We start from the raw sequence: 22,222 nt of genomic DNA, 5'->3' as shown, positions 1-22,222 counted from the left end.
TCTCCTAGGGGCTGAGCCGTGTGCTCCGCTCCCCGATATTTTTTGGGAGGGGACTGCACCCCCAATGCTCAAAGCAGGTGGAGGAGGCCAAGCATGGAGCTGAGCCTGGCATGGCTTCAGTGGCCAGCTCTTTCCCTTCCTCCTCCTGCTGTGGAGGGGAAGGGGTGGGGAAGCAGCCCCCAGCTACCATCGGTAGCAAGAGGAAGAGGAGCTGTGGCCACTGAGGCCTCACTGCCACCACATTGCTGCCATGCTTGGCTCTGCTCCCAACTCCTACTGATGCCCTGACATCACACACCATGCAACACCACGCCCCCCATTCTCCCTTGAGAGTTGGGACCTCTGGCACTGGGTTGGACTAGATGACCCTCAAGGTCCCTTCCAAGTCTAAAATTCTATGATTCTATGAGTCGTGTCCAAGGTCCTGGTTTGAAGGCATATGATATAGCAGCACTGCTGAAACTAAGCAGGTCTGTGGTTTTTTTAAGACCTGGGTAGATCTTTTAGGAAAGTCATGTACACTGTTTTGGTTTCCTAGAAGAAATTGTGGTTATCAAAAACAAATAAAAGTATAAATAATTATTGAATTATTTTTCTACCCTCACTTTATAGATCATAGTTAAAGCAGGAAAATGGTGACAAAGTATTGGGAACTAGTGAGAAGTTCTCATGCGTGAAGCAGGATTTTTATTGCACAATGTTCCCTTGGAGTGTTTGCTAATCAAGGAAAAACTGCATATATATCTCTGAATACCAATTATAAATGTTCCCAAAATGTCCATTTCATGAACAATAATAAACTAGGTGTGTTTTAGCAGCTGTGGAGGTCAATAAACTTTGCAATAGCAATAGGTTCCCTGCTTGTGCAATGACGTCAATAACTCCTTTGCATAAAAGTCAGCCAGCTAGTACATTGCTCATCCATTACTGCTGTAGCCCAGTGCCACACTGTGTTCTGTCTTCACAGTGTTTATGCATTCGCTGGCCTCCTATGCATTCTGCACACGCAGAGTTCTACATCCATTTCAGTTAATATTCAACAAGGAAACCTTCCTCAAATGTGCAGCGTATGTTCTTTTTGACGGCTTCAATCCCTCCTGGGGATGTTGGTGTGCTGGATGCTACTGCCAACGTTTGGCATGCACAGTAGCTACAAGGCTAGAAAGAGAACAAGTGATGGAGAAGGAAGAGAATAGGCATTCAGGCACAAAGGTATATGCTAGCAAGGCACACCTGGTGTTCGCTTTAAAGGTAAAGGTACCCCTGACCGTTTGGTCCAGTTGCGGACGACTCTGGGGTTGCGTGCTCATCTCGCCCTATAGACCGAGGGAGCCAGCGTTTGTCTGCAGACCATTTACCTTCCCGCCAGAGCAGTACCTATTTGTCTACTTGCACTTTGACGTGCTTTCCGCGTCACGGGGATTCAAACCGCCGACCTTCTGATCAACAAGCCCTAGGCCCTGTGGTTTAGACCACAGCGCCACCCGCATCCCGGTGTTTGCTTTACTGGGGCTGAATTTCCATTAGCTCCATTCAAACTATAAAATTAGTGAATGAAATGAAAAATGCCCACAGATGCAGTGCACAAATGCACTCTTTTTTTCATCTAAGGCATTTGCTTAAAGTGAACAAGAGTGCAAACAGGAGCTGGACAAAGTTTTATTGAATGAAAATATAGGGGGCTGGTTTTATCACAGGAATTTCTTTGGCAGTCACAAATTCTTTTGCGTCTCCTTCCTCCACTCATGACTCCTCATTAACTTTTTCTCCCTTGTTTTTGAGAAACCCATGCTGGGTCTTAGTAGTCACAGTAGTCACAGCATCCACAAACCAACTGTTGAGTTATCTGTTCAAGGACCTTTCCTGGTGTTAGTGTCAAGCTCACTGGTCGATAGTTACCCGGTCTTCTTTTTTCCTCTTTTTGAAGATGGGGACAACATTTGCGCTCCTCCAGTCTGCAGAGACCTCACCTGTTCTCCAAGGATTTGCAAAGATAATAGGCAGAGGTTCTGAGATTACATCCACAAGTTCCTTTAGTACCCTTGGATGCAGCTCATCTGGCCCTGGAGATTTGAATTCATTTAAAGTAGTGAGGTCTTCCATTACCACCTATTTTCCTAGCTTGGGCTGGAGCTCCCTCTTTCCATCATTTATTCTGTTACCATCGTTTATTCTTTTATCAGCATTGCTTTCCTTTTGGGTGAAGACAGAGGCAAAGTACGGTAGGTGTTGAGTAGTTCTGCCTTCTCTCTGTTCCCCAATAGCATTTCTCTGTCTTTTCCATGCAGAGGGCCAAACACTGGATTATTCTTTCTCTTGCTTTGAACATAGTTGAAGAAACCTTTATTATTATTATTCTTAACCTCTCTTGCAAGCCTGAGCTCATTCTGGGCTCAACCTGCTTGACCCTATCATTTGTCCATTAAGACATTATGCACAATCATAGTTAAGCTTCCTCCATCATCGCATGTCATTATGCCTGCAGGGACTGTTTGCTGACATGCAATTTATTTATTAAATATAAACTGCTATTCACCAAATATTAGAGTGGTTTACAATAACCATACAATAAGAAGCATAGTAAAAAGTTGAAATCAGAAATCAGCTAAGTATTGTAGGAAGGTATCTTCTTCATTGCTCACATAAGTCTCATGGAGTGGGAACTTTGGGAAGTTGTGGGCTTTGAAGCAGAGGTTGGGTGGCTATCTGTCATGGAGGCTTTAGCTGAGACTCCTGCATTGCAGGGGGTTGGAATGGGCATTCGTTGGGGCCCCTTCCAACTCTGCAGTTCTATCATTCTACGAATAGAAAAGTTTTCAGTAAATGTTAAACAGTTTAAAAGTGTTTAAAAGTTGGAATAGCTGAATCTCTATTGGCCAAGTATTCCACCATACTGAGCCAATGGCATTTAAAGGTTTGGTTTCCTGTTGTCAAATGAACCTCCCCAACTTGGGGAATGACCATTGATGTTCCTGCAGACTGTGTCCGTGACTGAGCTGGGATAAAAGTGCTCAGGGGGTCCAACTTTGGACCCAAGTTGTTCAGGGCTTTGTAATACAAGGCCTTGCCCCTGGCTCCATGGTGGATGGGCTGCCAGGGCAAATGCTCGCACAAACAGTGTCCCATATGGTCAACCAGATGCACCCACCAGCAAACTGGACACCACATTCTTCATCGCCAGGTCCAAGGGCAGCCCCACACAGAGTGCATTGCAGTAGTCCGTCCTCAAGGTTAAGAATGCATGGACTACAGTGGTCAGTCTATCCCTGTCCAAGAATGACGGTAGGTGAGTCAGTCCAGGAGGGCCCCATGCCAATGGGATCAAAATCCACTGAGAGACGGAGGAGAAGGAAATGGATTGACATTGGTGACCTGCAGCTCTTTTCTCAGGGATGGCAAGAGCAGCATCAAACCAGAAAAGGGAAAGTGCTGTAAGATTCTCAGATTCTTTTGCGTCTGAACATTGTGTTCCCAACCAAGGGCAGCAAGGCTTCAGAAATGGCTGCTGTTATCTGGATGGAACTGGCCTGCTATGCTTTGGATTTGGCCCACAGATAGTCAAGTGTACATAATGTTCTCTATTATTCAGTCAGAACACTTTCATAATCATACCAATGTGTTTGACCTTCCGTTGTGCTATTCCACACCACTGTTGATGAGGCCTCCCCATTCTGAATAAATTACCTGGGGATATGAACCTCTTGCAAATCAGGCTCCTGCCAGAAGGACCTCATACAGGGGCAGACGAAAGAGTGTGATATTGTACCATTGATGCCATTCATGGGTGCAGTGAGGCAGAAATAAGCTGTTTCAAAGTAGCTGAGCAACAGCAGCATGCAATCTAAATCCACCCCCCAAAATTGCAGCTTTGAAAATGTGGAAGGTAGAGAGGTGAAGGAGAATCGACTGCAACATCCAATTCAGTTAAGGTTAGCATTACCTGGACTTTCCATTGAGGACATCCACTCAGCAGATTTTGTTTTCATTTTGGGACTTATTCACCAAGCCTCATTAGACTGGGTAGGCTGTGATGTTTCAGAGAAGGACATCTGATGGACAGGCCTGGGAAAAAACTGGGGAAAACCCAGTTTTTTTCCTGTTTTTTCCCCAAAGCCATTTTTTTTCCTGGAAAAATTGGGGGAAAGTGTGTGGAATATTCAAACTATATTATACAGCGGTACCTCGGTTTATGAACACAATTGGTTCCGGAAGTCTGTTCATAAACTGAAGCGTTCATAAACTGAAGCGAACTTTCCCATTGAAAGTAATGTAAAGTGAATTAATCCATTCCAGATGGGTCCGCAGCATTCGTAAACCAAAAAATCGTAAACCGAGGTGTTCGTAAACTGAGGTTCCACTGTATTTTCCTCCAGAAAAAAAAAGGCATTTGGGAAAAACTGGAAAAACCTGGTTTTTCCAACTTTTCCATCCCCCCCCCCCAGGCCTTCCCAAAAAGCAAACACTTCTTGGCAAATCAAGTTTTGCTATAGAGAATGAGTCCAGGAATTCCCTGTGGAAGACTGATGCCATTTCTGCTGGTGAGAAAACCCTCTGATGCTCCAAAGACCTTCTCTCTGGCACAAAGGTAGTAATGACACAATTGAAAACCATTTGGTTTGTGGTGAGGTAAGGGATGTAGACGTTCTGTTGCCATTATGAAAAGATGAGTTTGCCCTTGTTGAAGGGGCTAAACAACAGTGTTTCTCCAAGGTGACTTTGGGCCATTTGGACTGTAGTGAGACCCCAGTGAAATTGCAAAACATTTCTAGAGCAATTTTTCAGCTTTCACAAAAGTAAAAAAGTACCAAGAATGGGAGGTGGTTGGATTTTGTGCACACAGAGCAACAGTTAAGAAAGGACAAGATTTACTCTGTTCAAGTTCTGCAACAACAGAGTGCTATTTTGGGCTGCAGGCTCAACAGGGTTAGCAAGCACAATGTTGATAAAATAAACTTCAGCCATATTTATTCAAGCAATTTGTTTCCTTTATTAATTAAATTCCAGAAATGATAATTGTGCAAACACTCAGTATAAAAGTTGCAGTAAGAAATGTACATTCACAAATTTAACATTTCAATCCACTCACTTCTCCCCCCCCCCCAACATAAAAACAGGGCAAATATTCCATTGCTCTTTTCAACTCAACATTCCTGAAAAAGACTGGAAGATACTCTACAATGTTTTATATACATAAAAAGAGACCCGTATTATTTATGCAAATTTCTCATTCCAAGTTACCCAGTGTTAAGTTATTGTACTGAAAAGAATATATTTTCCCCTCTTTGATTAAAAAAAGCTGTTGGGGGTGTGCACATTTAAGTGGGAAAAGTGACACCGAGGAAAGATTTCAGCAGTGTTTGCCTTACTCCAAACCTCTGCTTAACTCTTGGAAGATGCTTTTCATTGCTGGAAAAAAAATATACAAGTCACTGTGCTGCAATTAGCATAGGCCTGAAGCAGTGAGGGTTTCACTTTTTGTTTTTAAAATCTATTAGGATATTTGTAACATAATGGACCAGATCTCAGCACATCAAAATAAATGATAATTGTCATCCATTGAATTCAGAGGGAAGTAGACCCCAGGATCTAAACCTCCTTTATCAAGATCAAGAATGCTGAAAGAGCATGATGGCATGAAACAAGTTCACACATAACATGAAACTGAGCCATGGCTCAAGGGGAAGGGACTTGCATAGAGGGACTTGCAGTAAAGCCCATGGCCACTGCATTCCTCCTCCAAACCTGCTGCCGCCACGCTGCCTGGTTTAGCAAACGATTTCATCCTGTCTCCCTTGGCAAGCCAAGAACAAAACTTTGTTGCAGATTGTGGTTTGTTTGGAGAGTGGCAAACCATGAGCCCAGATTCAGGCATAACGCTGCGGCTGCATGCACAGCACACTGCGCCTCTAAAGCACACACAGAGAGATTCCTTCCCTCAAAGAATCCTGAGCACTCCAGTTTGTTAAGAGTTGCTGGAAACTGCAACTCTCTGAGGGGTAAACGACAGGGCCCAGAATTCTTTGAGGGAAAGAAGGTGTTTTGAATATGCTTTGATGTGTCCACAGCCCTAAGCCATGGCTTGGCTCTGCGTGGTGCAGCAGGAGCAGGACTGGGGAAGGGGCACCCCAGGGGACAAAGCTTTCCCTGAGGGGACTCAGGCATAGCTATGGCTCACTTTGTGTGCCAAGGAGCCAACTCTCAGTAAGACCAAATTCAGCAAGACGGTTTATAGTATATCCTCAGCAGAATCAACGGCTCATCCATGCTTCCACTTGTCCTGCTGCTCCCCCCTCGGGAGAAACCCGCTTTTCCTGCAGAACAAACATCACTGAGTTTTTCTGCAGATTGATGCTTGTTCCAGTTCAGCAGTAAACAGAGGATTTTCTCAGGGAAAGTGGCGGCGGGTCAAACAGAAAAGCTCTTGGAGATCTGTGGTTTCTAGCCAGGGGGCATGCAGAAGTGGGGAGAAGCCCCAAGTGGTAAAACTTTGTCTGAATTGAGCCACTCGGGCAGTGGAGGGAGGGGGCCACCTGCACGTTTGAAATCTCCCACATCTAAAACAAACATCACTTAACATACAAAGCTACCTGCAAGCTGAAGTGACACCTCCAAGACAGGTTTGCTGGTTGGTTCTGTAACATAAACTGCCTCTCAACTTAACCGGATGCTCACTGCTTTGGTGCAGACACATCCTTCCAGCTGCCCTAGGAATGTCAATCTGGCAAATATGTTTTACAAATCAAAGTAAGTCTTCAAAACAATGCCATTATTTTCTTCAGAAATCTAAAGGTGCTTGTGCAGAAGCTTTTTATAGTGCCTTCTAAAAGCTTAAGATCTGGAGCTCACTTCTTTCAAGTTTATAATTATGGAATTTTAATTTTTTCATACCTTGAATGCACACAGTCAACTCTCTGTATGTTTATGTGTTTATTATTTAAATGCATGTATGGATTTACATGGAGCTACAACCACCTGCAATTCACATGCCCTTCGGGCTCCTCATTTCTTACTACTATCTTAAGAGTTTTGTAAAAACTAATGGGGGGGGGGATGAGAAGATGCCCTTGATTTCCACCTGGACAGACAGGCTGGGATTCCTCTCAGTGGCCCAGGCAGGTAGTTTTAGACCTGGGACTAGACAGCCTTATTGATGTTGGGGGGCACAACTTTAGACCCTCTGGCCCCTAGGAGTTGGATCCTGTGGTTGTGAAACACACAACTGACTTTTCTTGTCTATGCACCTCCATTCCCTACTTCACAGCAGCTCCTGCATTCCTGATATGCTGGAGCAAAAATCTAAAAAAGATCAATCTTGTTGAAGAAATACTCTGAGCATGTGCAATTCCTGATTTTAAAAACTCACTTAGATCATAGCACCAACCTGACTGCTGGCGTAAAACAGAGCTTCTTTCTGGTAACCTGCTTATAAGCACATTTGCTGGGAAAGAACGAATTATTGGTTTTAACTACCGTACACTGTTCTTAATTATTCTGTATTTTATAACTGATGTTTTTAAATGCTGCAAGCTGCTTTGAATCCCAATTCCATGTGGGGAGGGAAACCAAGCTTTATATTACTTTTTACAGCCTCTTATCAACACCCCCTCTATATTTTATATTATCATAGAATTATAGAGTTGGAAGGGATCCCGAGGGTCTTCTAGTCCAACCCCTTGCAATGCAGGAATCTCGGCTGAAGCATCCATGACAGATGACCACTCAACCTCTGCATAAAAACCTCCAAGGAAGGAGAGTCCACCACCTTCCAAAGGTGTCTGCTCCCCTGTTGAACTGCTCTTACTGTCAGAAAGTTCTTCCTGAGTTTATTCCTTTCCATGTCTCTTCTTCCTTTCCCATCCTCTCCCTCTAGACTAGTTCTACCAGAACCATTAGCTGACCTCATTGTGGCCATTCTGACTGTCCAGGCCTCCATTGTTAAATGTTCTGCAGATGGAGGCTGCAGCGACATGTGACTGGCTGATTAGATTATCTGTCTGGAAACTGTAGAAATGGCTCCCTTTCCTTTCCTAAAGAAAATGCAGAACTGTGAGTTGAACCCCATAAAACAGGATTTTTTTTCTTTGCAAGGTAAGCTCAGCAACTTTGAGCTGATCCTCAAAAATGGAGCTTTCCCCCTTTGCAAAAAAGCTGCAGAACTGTGAGCTGATGCTCAAAAAATGGAGCTTCCCCCTTTGCAAAAAAAACTGCACAACTGAGCTGATCCACCCAAAAATGGGGCTTTTCTCATTTGCAAAAGAAGCTGCACACCTTTGAGCTGATGCTAAAAAAAATGGAGCTTTTTCCTTTGCAAAAAAACTGCACAACTGTGAGCTGATCCCCCCAAAATGGGGCTTTTCCCATTTGCAAAAGAAGCTGCAAGAAGCTGCACAACTTTGAGTTGATCCCCAAAAAAACAGGACTTTCCTCCTCTAAAAAATTAGGTGCGTCTTTTGGTCAGGTGCATCTTATGGAGTGAAAAATACGGTAACTGTTGTCAGAATGGTGCAGATTGAGAGAGCAGGGAAGTGGTAATGTTAGAATATCCCTGTGTGAGCTTGGGAAAGCTTTTAATCGTTGCTCTGTCACTATAGGTTGGTATGTTCTGATGGCCCTAGCATGTCACATTTATACAAGAAAAAGAAAATAATATGTTATATAGCCATTCTTCAAGGGAACAGATTTAGCTAAATTTTTAGGCTCCCATTATAGTAAGTTTTGCAAATTCACACTCTCTGGCTGTTATGCCTCTGGGTATTAAACAGGCTTTCCACCTGCATTCTGTTCTGGTCACATTATATTACTGACATCCTAATACATTTGTTATTCCATACTAGATTCAGATATTCAGATACTACCATTTTAATAAATTGGGCTTGCTTTGCTCTTTTTGCATTTTTCAAACAAAATAAGCAAACAAAACAAGCAAGTTGTGTAATAAAACTTAAAATTTAAGGAAATAATATCCATCACCACAATTAACGGCATATTTGCATTTGTATATCATACTTCTGGGTATCCAAACCCTCCTTGTAAGAAAATGAATGACAACTTTTGAATAGCAAAATTTTGTTCATCAGGACATCCTGCTATCATATTATCATTGTAAATGACATTAGGAGGAACCTCAGGAGCAATAACTGGAAGTGTTGTTTCTGGTTTAACTGGAAGTGCTTGGGACTATAGCATGCCCACTTACTGAGACATACATGTTCAGAAGCATGACTGAGATTGAAGTCCTGAAGTTTATTTAGAAAACTCCCAGAAAGCAAAGGAAAGAAAAGGCAAAATGAAAATCTGGTATTATTTTTAAACCCCCCAGTTCAGCACAGCGCTTCATTTTTGGTACCACAGTTCATTTTGGAACTGTATGAATCAAAGAAATAAGGCATTGACTCAAAAGTATATTCAGCAATCTATAACATCCGAAAACAATTTCTTCATATATTTTGTATCGCGGATACAACAACTAGTAACAATTATTACCACTTACACAAGCATTTGGGTAACTTAAATGGAGCTATTTCTCCCCCTCCCCATTTTCTTCAATGCAGTTCTGCCTGCTTGCAGCTTGATGGAACTAAGACCTTGACCTTCCTACCTCAAGGTCCGTCTTGCAGGACCTGCAAGGCCCACAGCCTTGGAGGGCAAACTCGCCATCTTTCCATGGGGGTGGGGGGAAGCCCATAGCTTAGTGGTAGAGTCCATGCATTGCATGCAGAGGCTACCAGGTGCAATCCTTGACATCTCCAGGTAAATGTAGGTAGCAGAGCTGGGGGGAATCGGAGGCTGCTGCCAAACATTGAAGTGAATGACCTGACCTGCTGCAGGTCAGCTTCATTTGATCCAAAATTCCTAACTTGAAGGGCCGAGGGAGCAGCACGAGAAAAGACTCCTGCTTGAGAACTTGGGGGAATTGCTGCCAATGAGAGTGTTTGGGATAGACAAAACAGTGGTCTCAGTCCAAGGCTTCACCCACACATCCTCTTGTCCCACTGCTTCTCACCCTGAGGCAAACCGCTCTTTATCACTCAAGTGGAGCAAAATGGCAATTGGGGTCCCCATCTCCCCAACTGCCATTTGTTCTGGTCTATCCCTCAAGAGCAGGTTTTCCTTGGGAAAGGAGCAGTTGAACCCAGGCTTCCTAGGCACGGGACCAGCAGACGTGGGGGCAGACCCCAAAGCAGCCTCATGACTACAGACAGAGACAATTGTGTGCTCTGGCATTTGGGGATTTCCCAAAATCAATCAAACATTTACTTATACCATCAAGTCAAACAAGATAACAATCAGTACTGAATGTGTATGTGTGTATGTGTATATATACATATACACATACACACACACGCACACACACACGCACACACACAACAGTATATGGAGTTTAGTTTATTGCTTCTAATAAACAAAGGTAGCATAGATGCTGAGAGCACATTTTAGATACTGTATACTGTAGACAGAGCAACACTGAGGTTGGCAGAACATTGCAGGTGGTGTTGCTTTGTAATTTTACGTTTGCTTTGCAGTATACACATGCAACTAGTAGTGCCTTAGAAACAATGTGTTAAACTGATATGTCAAAAACATCTAGAAAGATACTTACTCTTTCACTTTAAAAAAAAAACTGAAGTCAGGCATGAGTGGCATGCAGTAAGTAGGTTGCAGAAGAGAAGCAAAAGTGTTTATAAACTTCATGCACAGGTAAAACCTCTGTTTACAAAAAAACCCATTAGCATCTGTTAAAAGTGTGCCTTTTTAAAGACTCGTAGTTTACATGCAACAAACTTGTCATAGCTAAGAGTATTTACAAAATTTCATACATCCTTTAAATAAAATATTAATTAATAAGACTACATGAAAGGCCAATATGTAATAGTGTACAAGATTAAAAATAAATAAGGCGTTATAATACAGTTTTATTTTAAATTTGAAAAGTTACTTGCCACTACAATATAAAACTGTAACTTGAAAGAATATTTATGGCTAAATAGTCCTCTGGTTAGGACTGGAAATGAAAAAGAATTTGGATTCCTAATGCTGGGTTAATGTTTTAAGGCTGGTTCAGATGAGACTCTTAAGAGTACAGAGAGCATGTACAGTGAGAAACTGGAGCTGCTCCTGCCCTGCCCCGCTTGAATGGGCTTATTGCCTCTGGGTGGGGCGTAGGTCCAGGCATTGAAGGCAACATTTGCACAGGGCCTCCCAGGCATGACATCCCATACCCATAAACCCTAAATGTGCAGCTCTGAACACAAATAAGGTCCACTGAACAATTACCGCACACGGGGGTCTCGTGCCCCTAGGCTAGGGGTAGGAGGTGCTTCCCAGGTGCCCTGAGGCTGCCAGTCACTTGAGCCATGTTTTCCTTTGCCCATGTGGTTAGAAATCAATGCATGCCTTTGCCCAGCAATCAAACCACCACTGCAAAGGCAATGGGCCTGCAAGGGATGAGGATCAGCTTATTGCACAGAAGGAGAGTGTGGAATGAAGACCCCACTGAGCCCACCTAGTCCCACAAACAGGAGCTTCCCCACTGCTGCCCTACGCCAATGCAGTTCAGGGACCTGAGACATTAAAACTTTGGGTCCATAGGGTGGAAGGGACCCCGGAGGTCATCTAGTCCAACCCCCTGCAATGCAGGAATCTCAACTAAAGTATCCATGACAGATGGCCATCCAGCCTCTGCTTGAAAACCTCCAAGGAAGGAGAGTCCACAATCCATAACCTCCTAGTCTTCTCTCCCAAACCCCTTCAACTGTTCCTCATAAGGCTTGGTTTCCAGACCCCTGATCATCTTTGTCACTCTCTGCACATGTTCCAGTTTGTCCAAGTCCACCTTAAATTGTGGTGCCCAGAACTGGACACAGGACTCCAGTTGGGGTCTCACCAGGGTAGAAAAAAGTGGTACTTCACTTGATCTGGACAGATCCCTTATTTTGATTTGGTTACCATTTTATGTGATTAGAGATCCAGTTTTGCTCTGAGTTCAAGGCAATGGAAGTTTCCTCTCCAAGCCTTTCTTGTGTGTGTGTGTGTGTGTGTGTGTGTGTGTGTGTGTGTGTGCATGTGTGTGTCCTATTCGCATTCTATTTGATTCTGTGATGTGAACATTACATCCAAAGATTGGACTTGGGGGCAGTGCAGTGCAGGAACTTCCCGTGGAGGCATTGCACTCCATTTCACATGCATTTTGTACCCTTAGAGTCTTGCTCAAATTGGTACATACACTAACTAAAGTCAAGCAATTGAACGAGTGACAGCGATTGAGACTGGATTGTAGAGTCACAACCATGCAACTGCTAGGATACCACTTTAAGCAGCCAAGGCTTCCCCAAAAGAATTGTGGGAACTGTAGTTTGTTACGGGTGCTGGGAGTTGGTATGAGACCCCTATTCCATGCTCCCCAAGAGCTACAATTTATTTCCTGAAGGGGGGTTGTGGAAGCACACTGGGAATTGTAAATTAGCAGGGGGTGGGTCCTAAGAACTCTCAGCACCATGACTGTTTAAAGGGACACTATGGTGCTTTAAATGCAGGGGGGGGGGCTTACTTCACCTACAGTGGTACCTTGGTTCTCAAACACCTTGGTTCCCAAACGCTGAAAAGCCAGAAGTACGTGTTTCGGTTTTTGAACATTTTTCGGAAGCCAAACGTCCAATGCAGCTGTCGGCTATTGTTTCCAGGGCACTTGCACCAATCAGAAGCTGCGCCTTGGTTTTCAAACATTTCGGAAGTCAAACGGACTTCCAGAACGCTTTTGTTCTGGCGCTTTTGTTTTTGTTTGGCGCTTTTGTTTTTGTTTGGCGCTTTTGTTTTTGATATTTATTTTGTGTTTTTGTTTTTGAAGCTTTTCCGGTTTATTTCTTTTTGTGACTGTGTGGAACCCAGTTCAGCTATTTATTGATTGATTGATTGATTGATTGTGTGACTGCAGAAATGGATAAAAGCCCGCCACCCAAACAATGACTATCATCAGTGCAGGTAAGAAAAAAAATAATTTTAATTTTTATCATCTACAATACTGTCTTATTTATTTTATAGGGCAGTACATTTATTATTGCTTTAATTTATGGATTAATGGTCTTGTTAGATAGTAAAATTCATGTTAATTTTTTAAGGGTTGTTTTTTAAAGTCTGGAATGGATTAATCTGTTTTGCATTATTTTCTATGGGAAAGCGTGCCTTGGTTTTGGAATGCCTTGGTTTTGGAACGGACTTCAGAACATATTAAATTTGAGAACCAAGGGGCCACTGTACTTAGGACCAATTCACATAAATGGGGCTCTATTTATGTGGTGGCAGAATGAGATTGTATAGCGCACACACACACACACACGCACACACACACCATGCGAATAGATGCTGGGCATTATGTAATTATACACTTGGGTTATGTTTTACACATGTTATTGGCTCTTGTGGGAGACCTGGTTTGTCATATCAGTCTTTTGCTCTTTATACGTTTAGAAGTATAGATCCCATTTGTTTACCATTAACTTGGAATAGCCTAGGGCTAAACAACAATAAGGATTGATTACCACATGATTACTCATGTAATGTACAACATGAGTGCTTAAGCCAAGGTGCAATTTGTGCTATTAAGAGGTGGCGAGGTGGAAGCTGTGCACAAAGGGAGCCGACATGTGGATGGGCCCAGACAATGCTCTTCTTTCTCATACTGCTTCCCCTACCCAGTGGGGAAGGAAGGCACACACCCTCCTCCATTACATGCACAAGAGCTTTGAGGAGCTTGTGTGTGAGCCTGGCCTCTGAGGCGGATGGCATGGCACACACCATAGGCTTTCTAAATAACACTGTTATTTCCTCGCGTTATTTCCTCATCTGTATTGTCAAGGCAGAAGATGTGAACCCAAACCTGCCTTTAATGCATACTCTCACCATTCAAATATAAGACCAACAGCAGATTTTGGAACTCCTTGGAATCAAAACTTAATCCTCAATATCCCCAGCACTGGAATCATTTTCTTTTTTAATGTGTGGCTGATTCAAATGTGCAAGTACTTAACTAATAATGCAACTCAATGTCTGTTCAGAATCTCCAAGATAAGAATACAAAAAAGTTACCACAGGAATGTTTGCAATTAGTTTCCCCAAAGACCTCCAATGAAAGACTTTTAATTATTACAAATACCTTATTAAGAGAAAAATTGTGCAACTCATGTGAAATATTGTGCTTGCTATTGACAGACCCCTAATAAATAGCTTGCCAAATGACAGTATTTTAAAACAGCAGCTCACATGATTCCATATTCAATGAAGATGGCTGCTCTCATTATGAATCTATTTGCTCTGACTTCATTAAAATGGGAATCACATCCATGCACTGCAGGAAAGAACCAGCTCCTTTATGAGGCATTACAAGCTTTCTCTTAGGACATGGACCGGAGAAGCACACACACACCAAGTCATCTTTCCCATTAGAAATGAGCCAAATGGGGGAAGCAAACATTTTCATGCCACTTTGTGAGGAGTCTTGATCCATTAAGGGTGCGTGGGTGGGTGGGTGTCAGTTTTGCCCCTCAGGGCCTCTAAAAATTTAAGCCATGCCCACCTGCCAATCACTTGGATGGGGGCTGCAATGACAACTGATGGGTGGGGGTGGGGCTTGATTCTGTGTCAGCTGCGAGCACAACTTTCCCAGCTGGGAACTGATACATGTAGTCAAAGCAGCAGGATTTAACCACTGCTGATTAACTGGTTACATCCTGCTCAGTTCTCCTGCTGGGATCAGGTACATGCAGCCAATGGCCAGCCCTTTTGCAAAGAGCCTCATGCTGCTCTTGAAACCTCTGGTTTTCATAGGTTCCACGGGGAGCTGTTTGCAAAAGGGCTTTCCAACAGGCCAGTGCTGCTCTTTGGACCTCCAACAACTGGAGGTAGGGTCTCCTCACCAGAAAAGGTGCCCCACCACTAAGCCAGTGCCATTCGGTAGTTTGACTGGGTGGAGCCTGGTGATGTTGTTTTGATCTTGTTATTGTCTAGCTTCCTAGCTGATATGTTTTCTATGCCATCCATGACATGTGCCCAAAGCCAAGTTTTAAACCCACAAATTCCTAACAAAACAAAAGGTATTGGTATAGTTCCCTGCAGCAGAATTCTTCAACTTTAATAATTATGCATCATGCCCTGAACTGGGGCGGAGGGGGAGGGATGGGACGGGACGGGACGGGACGGGAACAGGACCACATTTTCTTGCTCTCACCGAGTTATAAATCTCCAAATGGAGAAAGAAATAGTACAAGTAAGTTCATCATTTATATAGTGAAGAAAGAAGTCAGCAGGAATGTACTCCCACAAAGCTCTCAAGAAATAAGGGAAGAATTTGCAGAGTTTTATCAATCTCTATATAAAGAAGAAAATAAAAATATTAGTAGGGAAAGCTTGGAGTCTAAAATTGAAGAAAGTGATAGATTAAGACTGAAGGAGGAAATATCATTGGAAGAAATAGAGAACGTAGTGAAATCATTCAAGAGTAAGAAGTCACTGTAGACTTTTATAAGGAAACAATTGATATCCTGGGTTCAGAAATGAAAAAAAAAGTATTCAACAATATCTTAGAAGGGGGGAAAGCCCCAGACACCTGGAAACTAGCTGAAATAGTAGTGATTGAAAAACCACAAAAGGACCCTACAGAGGTGGGGTCATACAGACCAATCAGCTTATTAAATCAAGACTTTAAGATATTTACTAAGATCCTGGCAAGACGACTGGAACAGGTACTACCCAAAATAATTAAGGAAGATCAATATGGATTTGTCAAGGGTAGACACAGAGACCATCCTATAAGAAATGTCCTAAATGTGCTAACAAGTAGGGACAAAGGCCTTAAAATTGGTGGTCTTAAAATTGGATGTGTATATGTGGAATATCATGCGGGAGGTAGGATTAGGAGAGAATTTTGTGGAAGCAATTCGAGAATTGTATAGAGAAGGGAAGGCAGTAGTCAGTGTGAATGAGGGGGTTTCAGTTCAATCAATATACAAAGAGGAGTTAAGCAAGGATGTTCACTCTCACCACTGCTATTTGTATTGCGGATGGAGTATCTGGCAGACAGGATACGAAACTCTGTAAGGATAAAAGGATACAAGAAAGGGAAGGAAGAAATTAAGTTAAACATGTATGCGGATGATATCCTGTTATTATTTACCAACCCCCTCAAGGGTATAAGAGAACCTATGATAATCCTAAAGGACTTTAAAGAGGAGTCGGGATTGGGAGTAAACTTGGAGAAGTTGGAAATTTTATTTTGGGATGTAAGAGGAGAAGAAGGAAATTGCAAAAATGACAAGGATGGATATCAACAGGGAAAAATTTAAATACTTGGGGGTAAACATTATTAAAAATATTGCAAGGATCCCAGATGTAAATTCAAAGAAGCTTGGAGAAAGATTAAGAAGGATATAAAATCATGGAAACATAAGAATTTATCCACCCTAGGGAGGGTGAGAGCAGTGAAAATGTTTCTAGTACCGAAATTGTTATACTTATTTCAAGTAATTCCACTACCCATCAGGAAAATACGGTTTAAAACATGGAATAAGGCATTTAAAAATTGGATATTTGGGAGCAAAAGAGTGAGAACCCCAGACATAGTAAATTATGCACCGCAAGATGAGAGGGGATGGGGAATACCGAACTTAGAACTTTATTTTGAAACATTCCAATTAAAAAACTTAATAGATATTGGATATAAAGATGGGATTAAATGGATCAGGCTGGAGAACGAAATAAACGAAGGAATAGGAAGAGAAGGGATATTTAATAGAGACATCAACACGGCTTGGAAGAAGACAATAGGCCCAAGAAAAACTGGGTTAGGAATTTGGAAAAAATGGAACATGGAATGGATGCCATTATATTCAAGGTGGATGCTATTAAAATATATGCAGAAGGGTCAAAGGGAATCCGGATGGTGGAATAAATTAGAAGACCAGGGATTTTACAAATTGAGGAAAAATTGATACAATGAGGACAGAAATGAAAATAGATATGGTGTTAAACAAAAGACAAATAACAGAGAAAGGGATAGCAGGGCTGATATATAAACAAGACAGAATGGCAAGGATAATCCAGATCAAATGGGAGCAGGAAGGTACGATCCATTTAAACACAGTAGAAGAAATGATGAAGAATATAAACAATATTAAAATAGGAAAGTATAAGGAATTAAGTAGAAGTTTTTTTTACTAAAATGGTATAGAACATCGGCACAAATGGTGTATATAGTGAAAGGGTTTAGCCCAGGCATCCCCAAACTGCGGCCCTCCAGATGTTTTGGCCTACAACTCCCATGATCCCTAGCTAACAGGACCAGTGGTCGGGGAAGATGGGAATTGTAGTCCAAAACATCTGGAGGGCCAAAGTTTGGGGGTGCCTGGTTTAGCCCCAAATGCTGGCATTGCGGTCGTGAAAAAGGACTATACTCACACATGTGCTGGGAATGCAACTTGGTTAAGGAATATTGGCAAAAGATCATAAAGGTAATTTCTGGACTATTCCAAATGAACATAAAAATTAATAGGGACTTGCTATTTTGGGGAATACTGGGAAATAATAAAGTAAAAACTAATAACCAAGAGCTGTATAAGATCATGATTTTAGCTGGAATGGCAGTTGCTCTAGGATGGAAGATGGAAAGAAAAAACTAAATGGAATATGGAAAAATGGAATGACTATGTTTTTGAATACGTGCAATCAGAAATATTTGCACAGATAATGGTAGAGGATAGATGGGGAAATAAATGCCAAAAAAAATCACAAATAAGTGGGCATTTTACAGGAACTGGCTAGAAAGGGGGGAAGCCAACCCGAATATACAAGCACGAATGAATAGACTGTGTACACGGCTAAAAATCTGAAGAAGGAAGGCCTGACCAGGGAAGAGGGTGGGAAGGGAGGGGGAAGGATTCGGGGAGAAAAATGGACTTTGTTATGTAAGTTTTTGTTATGTAAGCCTTTACAGGAACTATATACAATAATGTTATATTGTTATGCATTGTATGAAAATTATTCTTTTTTAAAAAAAAGAACAGAAAAAAAGAAAGAAGTCAGCAGTGCAATGAGAGGAATGTCACTGCTTTGTTGTGACTGGAACAGATGAATGCCCCACCTACATGAGAGTAGTGGAAGACTTGCCACAGCAACATTTCCTACCCCTCGCTGGATTTCATGCCCTCTTTGAGGGACTGAGCAACACCACCTGCACATCCTAGGGAGCTCATATCCAGAGAGAGACATGTTCTACATTAATGCCATCCTCTTAAGAACATCTTGGCTGAGAGGCTTCTAGCATTTGTGTGTAAAGATATATACTGTATAGACAGAGTCTATCTTCTGTTGCCTGTGATCTGTAGTGTCTTGGCTGCTCTGAATTACTATCCCGTTCCCCTGCACTATCAATGTGAAGTTCTACACTTCCCCCATAAAATCTTTGACCCAAGGGGGGAATTTATTCCAAACTGGGGAGAAAAGGAAACATATTTTTGTGGGGGGGCGATGACGACAAATTAACCTTTTTTGAAGTGAAAATGTTTGCTCCCCCAAATCCACCATATAACAATTTTAAATAATGTCAGAGGTGTGATATTGGCTCAATGGAACTAAGACTTGATTTGACAACAGATCTTCGTATTAACCCCCAGGTAACAGTTGTCATGTCCTAGATCACGGATGTGGAACATGGACTCCCCTGAGCCAGCCTAGCCAATGGCCAGCGATGAGGTCAGTTGCAGTCCACCAGCATCTGGGGGACCAGATATTCACACACCCCATCGTAGAGCTCAATGAAACAGGTGTCAGTCGTTCTATCCAATTGTTATAAGCCACTTCAGAAGTCTGTTTGTGCTAGCAATAGTGACGTACGCATTTTGAAATTAAGATGAACAAGATGATGACCAGACTGAAATGACTGTTCTAAAAGTGGGCAAAAGCTGTGGATTCACCCAGAACTTCTGGAAAAGCTCCAATGAAATGAATGGAAACCAGGCAAGAGAGCAGTTTGGTGGTGCCCCTAGACTATTTTGAGACACCAAATTATTGCACCAAGCTCTCCAACATCTTTTAGCAGCTTTAGCTAGAATTCTACTGGTTTTAGCACATTGTTGCTTCCAACTTCCTGTGCATACAAGAAATAACTCACTAAAAGTCAATTAAGAAAGTTTCCCAAAGGTTGTTTCATGTAGCTGTTCTTGAGATGTGCCAAACTACAACATGAGGCATTTCCTCACAGTAAAAAAAGAAAGTGGTAGTTGTTTCTAACCAGACTATAGTTCCTGTAAGTACCGTAATGCTGATGGGGATTAAGACAAATGCAGTTCAGGGGAGGAGGAAATATAAACAACAACCTCTGGATATTCTCCTTGCCAGGTTGTCCGCTGGGGAAAACGGACTCTAGCAAGGGAAAGCTGGCTCAGGAGAAATTGGCACTGGGCAAGGTAAGGGTTGAGCCCCTTCCCCTTGCTGTTTCCAAATCACTCTCTAGTCACACTTTAGCAGGGAAGCTGGTTCTGGGCTCCCAGACCTTGCACCTCCTGCTGGTATTTGATCTACTGCAACCATCTTACTGAAGAGCAAGCGCAAAAACAGGCCAAGCATGGGTACTGTGGCAATAAGTGTGAGCTGCAAAGGAGAACTTTTGCTCTTGTGCAAATCTCTCTCGTATTAATAGGGCTTCCCAGGTGAGCCGCACCCAATGGCATGAAGTAATACTCATGAGATCAGAAAATGGGTAAAGTATGCATCCATGTGCAACACACAAACATACACAACCCATCCTGTGGGCTGACATTCCCCTAAATAGGTCAAATTTGCAATGTTATTATGAAAAGATATTACTTCCATTCAAGACACCCGGATCAATATTGTGCAAAAAGATGTGCTGGTACATTATTGAGTCACCCAATGAAAATATCAGGTTAAACATCTGATCTAAAAAACAAACAAATGAAGTCTCCACTCCAAGTTTGCCAGTGAGAATCTCCAGATGGCAGGTGAGAGGAACCCTTGCGCAGAAACAGAGTTCTGCAAAACTCTGGCATCAAACAATATGGAGAGATCCAAATGTTCCAAATTCTGTTCATGAGCAGAATTCTCCTATTCAGTGGAACTGAATCACCTAAATGCATATGTTGGCAAATGCTTCCAATGAAAGACTGTACCAATGGCCAGCTGTTTGACCTGCTGAAAAGGCATAAACCCTCCCTTAAGACTCTCTTGGCATTCCTGGGCCTGCCACTTTGCAGCATTTATCCAGAGGCAAGTTAGGCTTAGCCCAGAAATCACCTGGAAGCTCCAGTCACACAGACCACCCCTTAAGAGCGCAGCAGCTGCTTCTCTAGAGTGAGGATGAAGTCTTACATAGCTAGATTCTGATTTATTACAATAGATTCCAGTGAATCGACCTGTAGCCTGATCAAAGACTCATTGTTAAATACTTGAAAAAACACATATTTTAAAGAATTAGATTTGTTTACCTGAGGACTTGCTACTTCCTATATTAAATTGCCAAAAAATTCTTGTCCCCCCCCCCCAAATGTTGTGCGAAGGGACTCTACACTGCTTCCTTAAACCTCGGATATGTCTCATTTGCCCTTACACGCCCTCCCTCAAACATCAGCTACAGACATTTTAGATGCAACCACACTGGATATGATTATAAGAGCATTCTCTCTCTTTGCCATTGCAGGACGTCAATTTTCTATAACTATAAACCTCTCCCATTTTAATATAGGAAATATATAAATACTTTTATATAGATGTGTGCATTAGATGTCTCTCTCACCTGTGCTGTGTCACTATTATTTCCAGCATTGCTTTTATAGTTTTCTGAATGAATACTGACAGTCACCAATGACAGGATTTGCCAAAATTTGACATTTTCTGTCCGTCTGTCTGTCTGCCTGCCTGCCTGCCTGCCTGTCTGTCTCTGTCTCTCTCTCTCTCACACACACACACACACACAGCCAGTCTCACCATGACTTTTTCTGATAATTCATTTACCCTTTAGATTTGCTGATAAAATATTCCTTTTCTTCAGAAAATCAGCAGTAGACTTTTCTTAACAGAATTGCTAGCCCTTATTTGATCCACAAATTCATATATGGTGTTCCCAAGTTCTCTTTGGTTGGATTGTAGACATCTTAGTTGACACCAAATCCTGTAGTCTTCAGCTTCCTTGTGAAAATCCAGGTGACTCTGCTCTCTGTGATCACTGCAATGGCCCAGCCACAATCCTCATGGTTCTCATGCCTCTTTTATGGCTGGCACAGAGGGAAGATAGTGCAGCGTCAGATTGGCGTGGGTGGGCGGGGCTTGAAGTGTCCCAGCAACGGCATTTGCTGAAAGGCTGGGAGACGAGGACATAGATGGGCTAATGGTGCCCAGTTTAGTCTGAATGTTTGCTCGCCCATAAGGGTACATTTTCCGCTCTAAGTTTATTGACCGTGTTAGCGAATTGCTTACATTGGCCTTTCCCTCAAGGAAATAGGTCAGCATTTCACCTTTGCCTTTGACACTGACTTTACCCCGACATACAAAGTCATAACTGCACCTCTTCAGTATCCTCTGGACTTCTTCTGTAACCTGTGAAGAAAAGGAACAAGAATCATTTGTGACATATTACACTACGGTGCACTGAAGCTTGTGGCCCATATGTTTTTTTTGCAAGGTGGCAAGGACCCAGGTGGTGCTGTGGGTTAAACCACAGAGTCTAGGGCTTGCTGATCAGAAGGTCAGCGGTTCGAATCCCTGCAACGGGGTGAGCTCCCGTTGCTCAGTCCCAGCTCCTGCCCAAATAGCAGTTCGAAAGCACATCAAAGTGCAAGTAGATAAATAGGGACCGCTCCGGCGGGAAGGTAAACGGCGTTTCCGTGTGCTGCTCTGGTTTCCCAGAAGCGGCTTTGTCATGCTGGCCACATGACCCGGAAGCTGTCTGCGGACAAACGCCGGCTCCCTCGGCCTATAGAGCGAGATGAGCGCCGCAACCCCAGAGTCGGACACGACTGGACCTGATAGTCAGGGGCCCCTTTACCTATGCAAGGTGGCCAAGATGCTTCCATCATCATTTTTACTTTGAACAAAAAGCTTTCTTTCCTATTGCTCCTAGTGATGGTGGCAAGACACTCCTCTGCTTCCTGGCTAATGATGCTGCAGGAGGAAGATGTGCTTTTTCCCAGAGGGATTCTTGGGCAAAGAATGCCCTTGCACC

The 22,222-nt window shown here is 42.7% G+C and overlaps 1 protein-coding gene across 4 annotated transcripts in view; it reads right to left on the bottom strand.

The window, feature by feature from the left end:
* Positions 1-4,963: 4,963 nt before the first annotated feature.
* The window catches only part of ADCY1 (adenylate cyclase 1), a 175,123-nt gene continuing 157,864 nt past the window's right edge, over positions 4,964-22,222 (bottom strand). For 3 of the 4 annotated variants that reach the window (XR_015946466.1, XM_035101384.3, XM_088654458.1), the window contains exon 20: positions 4,964-21,597. Coding sequence is in view for 2 of the 4 variants with exons in the window: in XM_035101384.3 (XP_034957275.1) it covers positions 21,259-21,597 (339 nt within the window). In the remaining 2 variants the exon portion in view is untranslated. The remainder of the gene's footprint in view (positions 21,598-22,222) is intronic. The other variant, XR_015946465.1, reaches the window with a different exon arrangement.

The sequence above is a fragment of the Zootoca vivipara genome, chromosome 11 (genome assembly GCF_965207765.1).
Source record: "Zootoca vivipara chromosome 11, rZooViv2.hap1.1, whole genome shotgun sequence".
In the NCBI taxonomy this organism is placed as follows: Eukaryota; Metazoa; Chordata; class Lepidosauria; order Squamata; family Lacertidae; genus Zootoca; species Zootoca vivipara.
The sequence above is the reverse complement of the archived record's forward strand: the minus strand, read 5'-3'. Positions and strand labels throughout refer to the sequence as shown.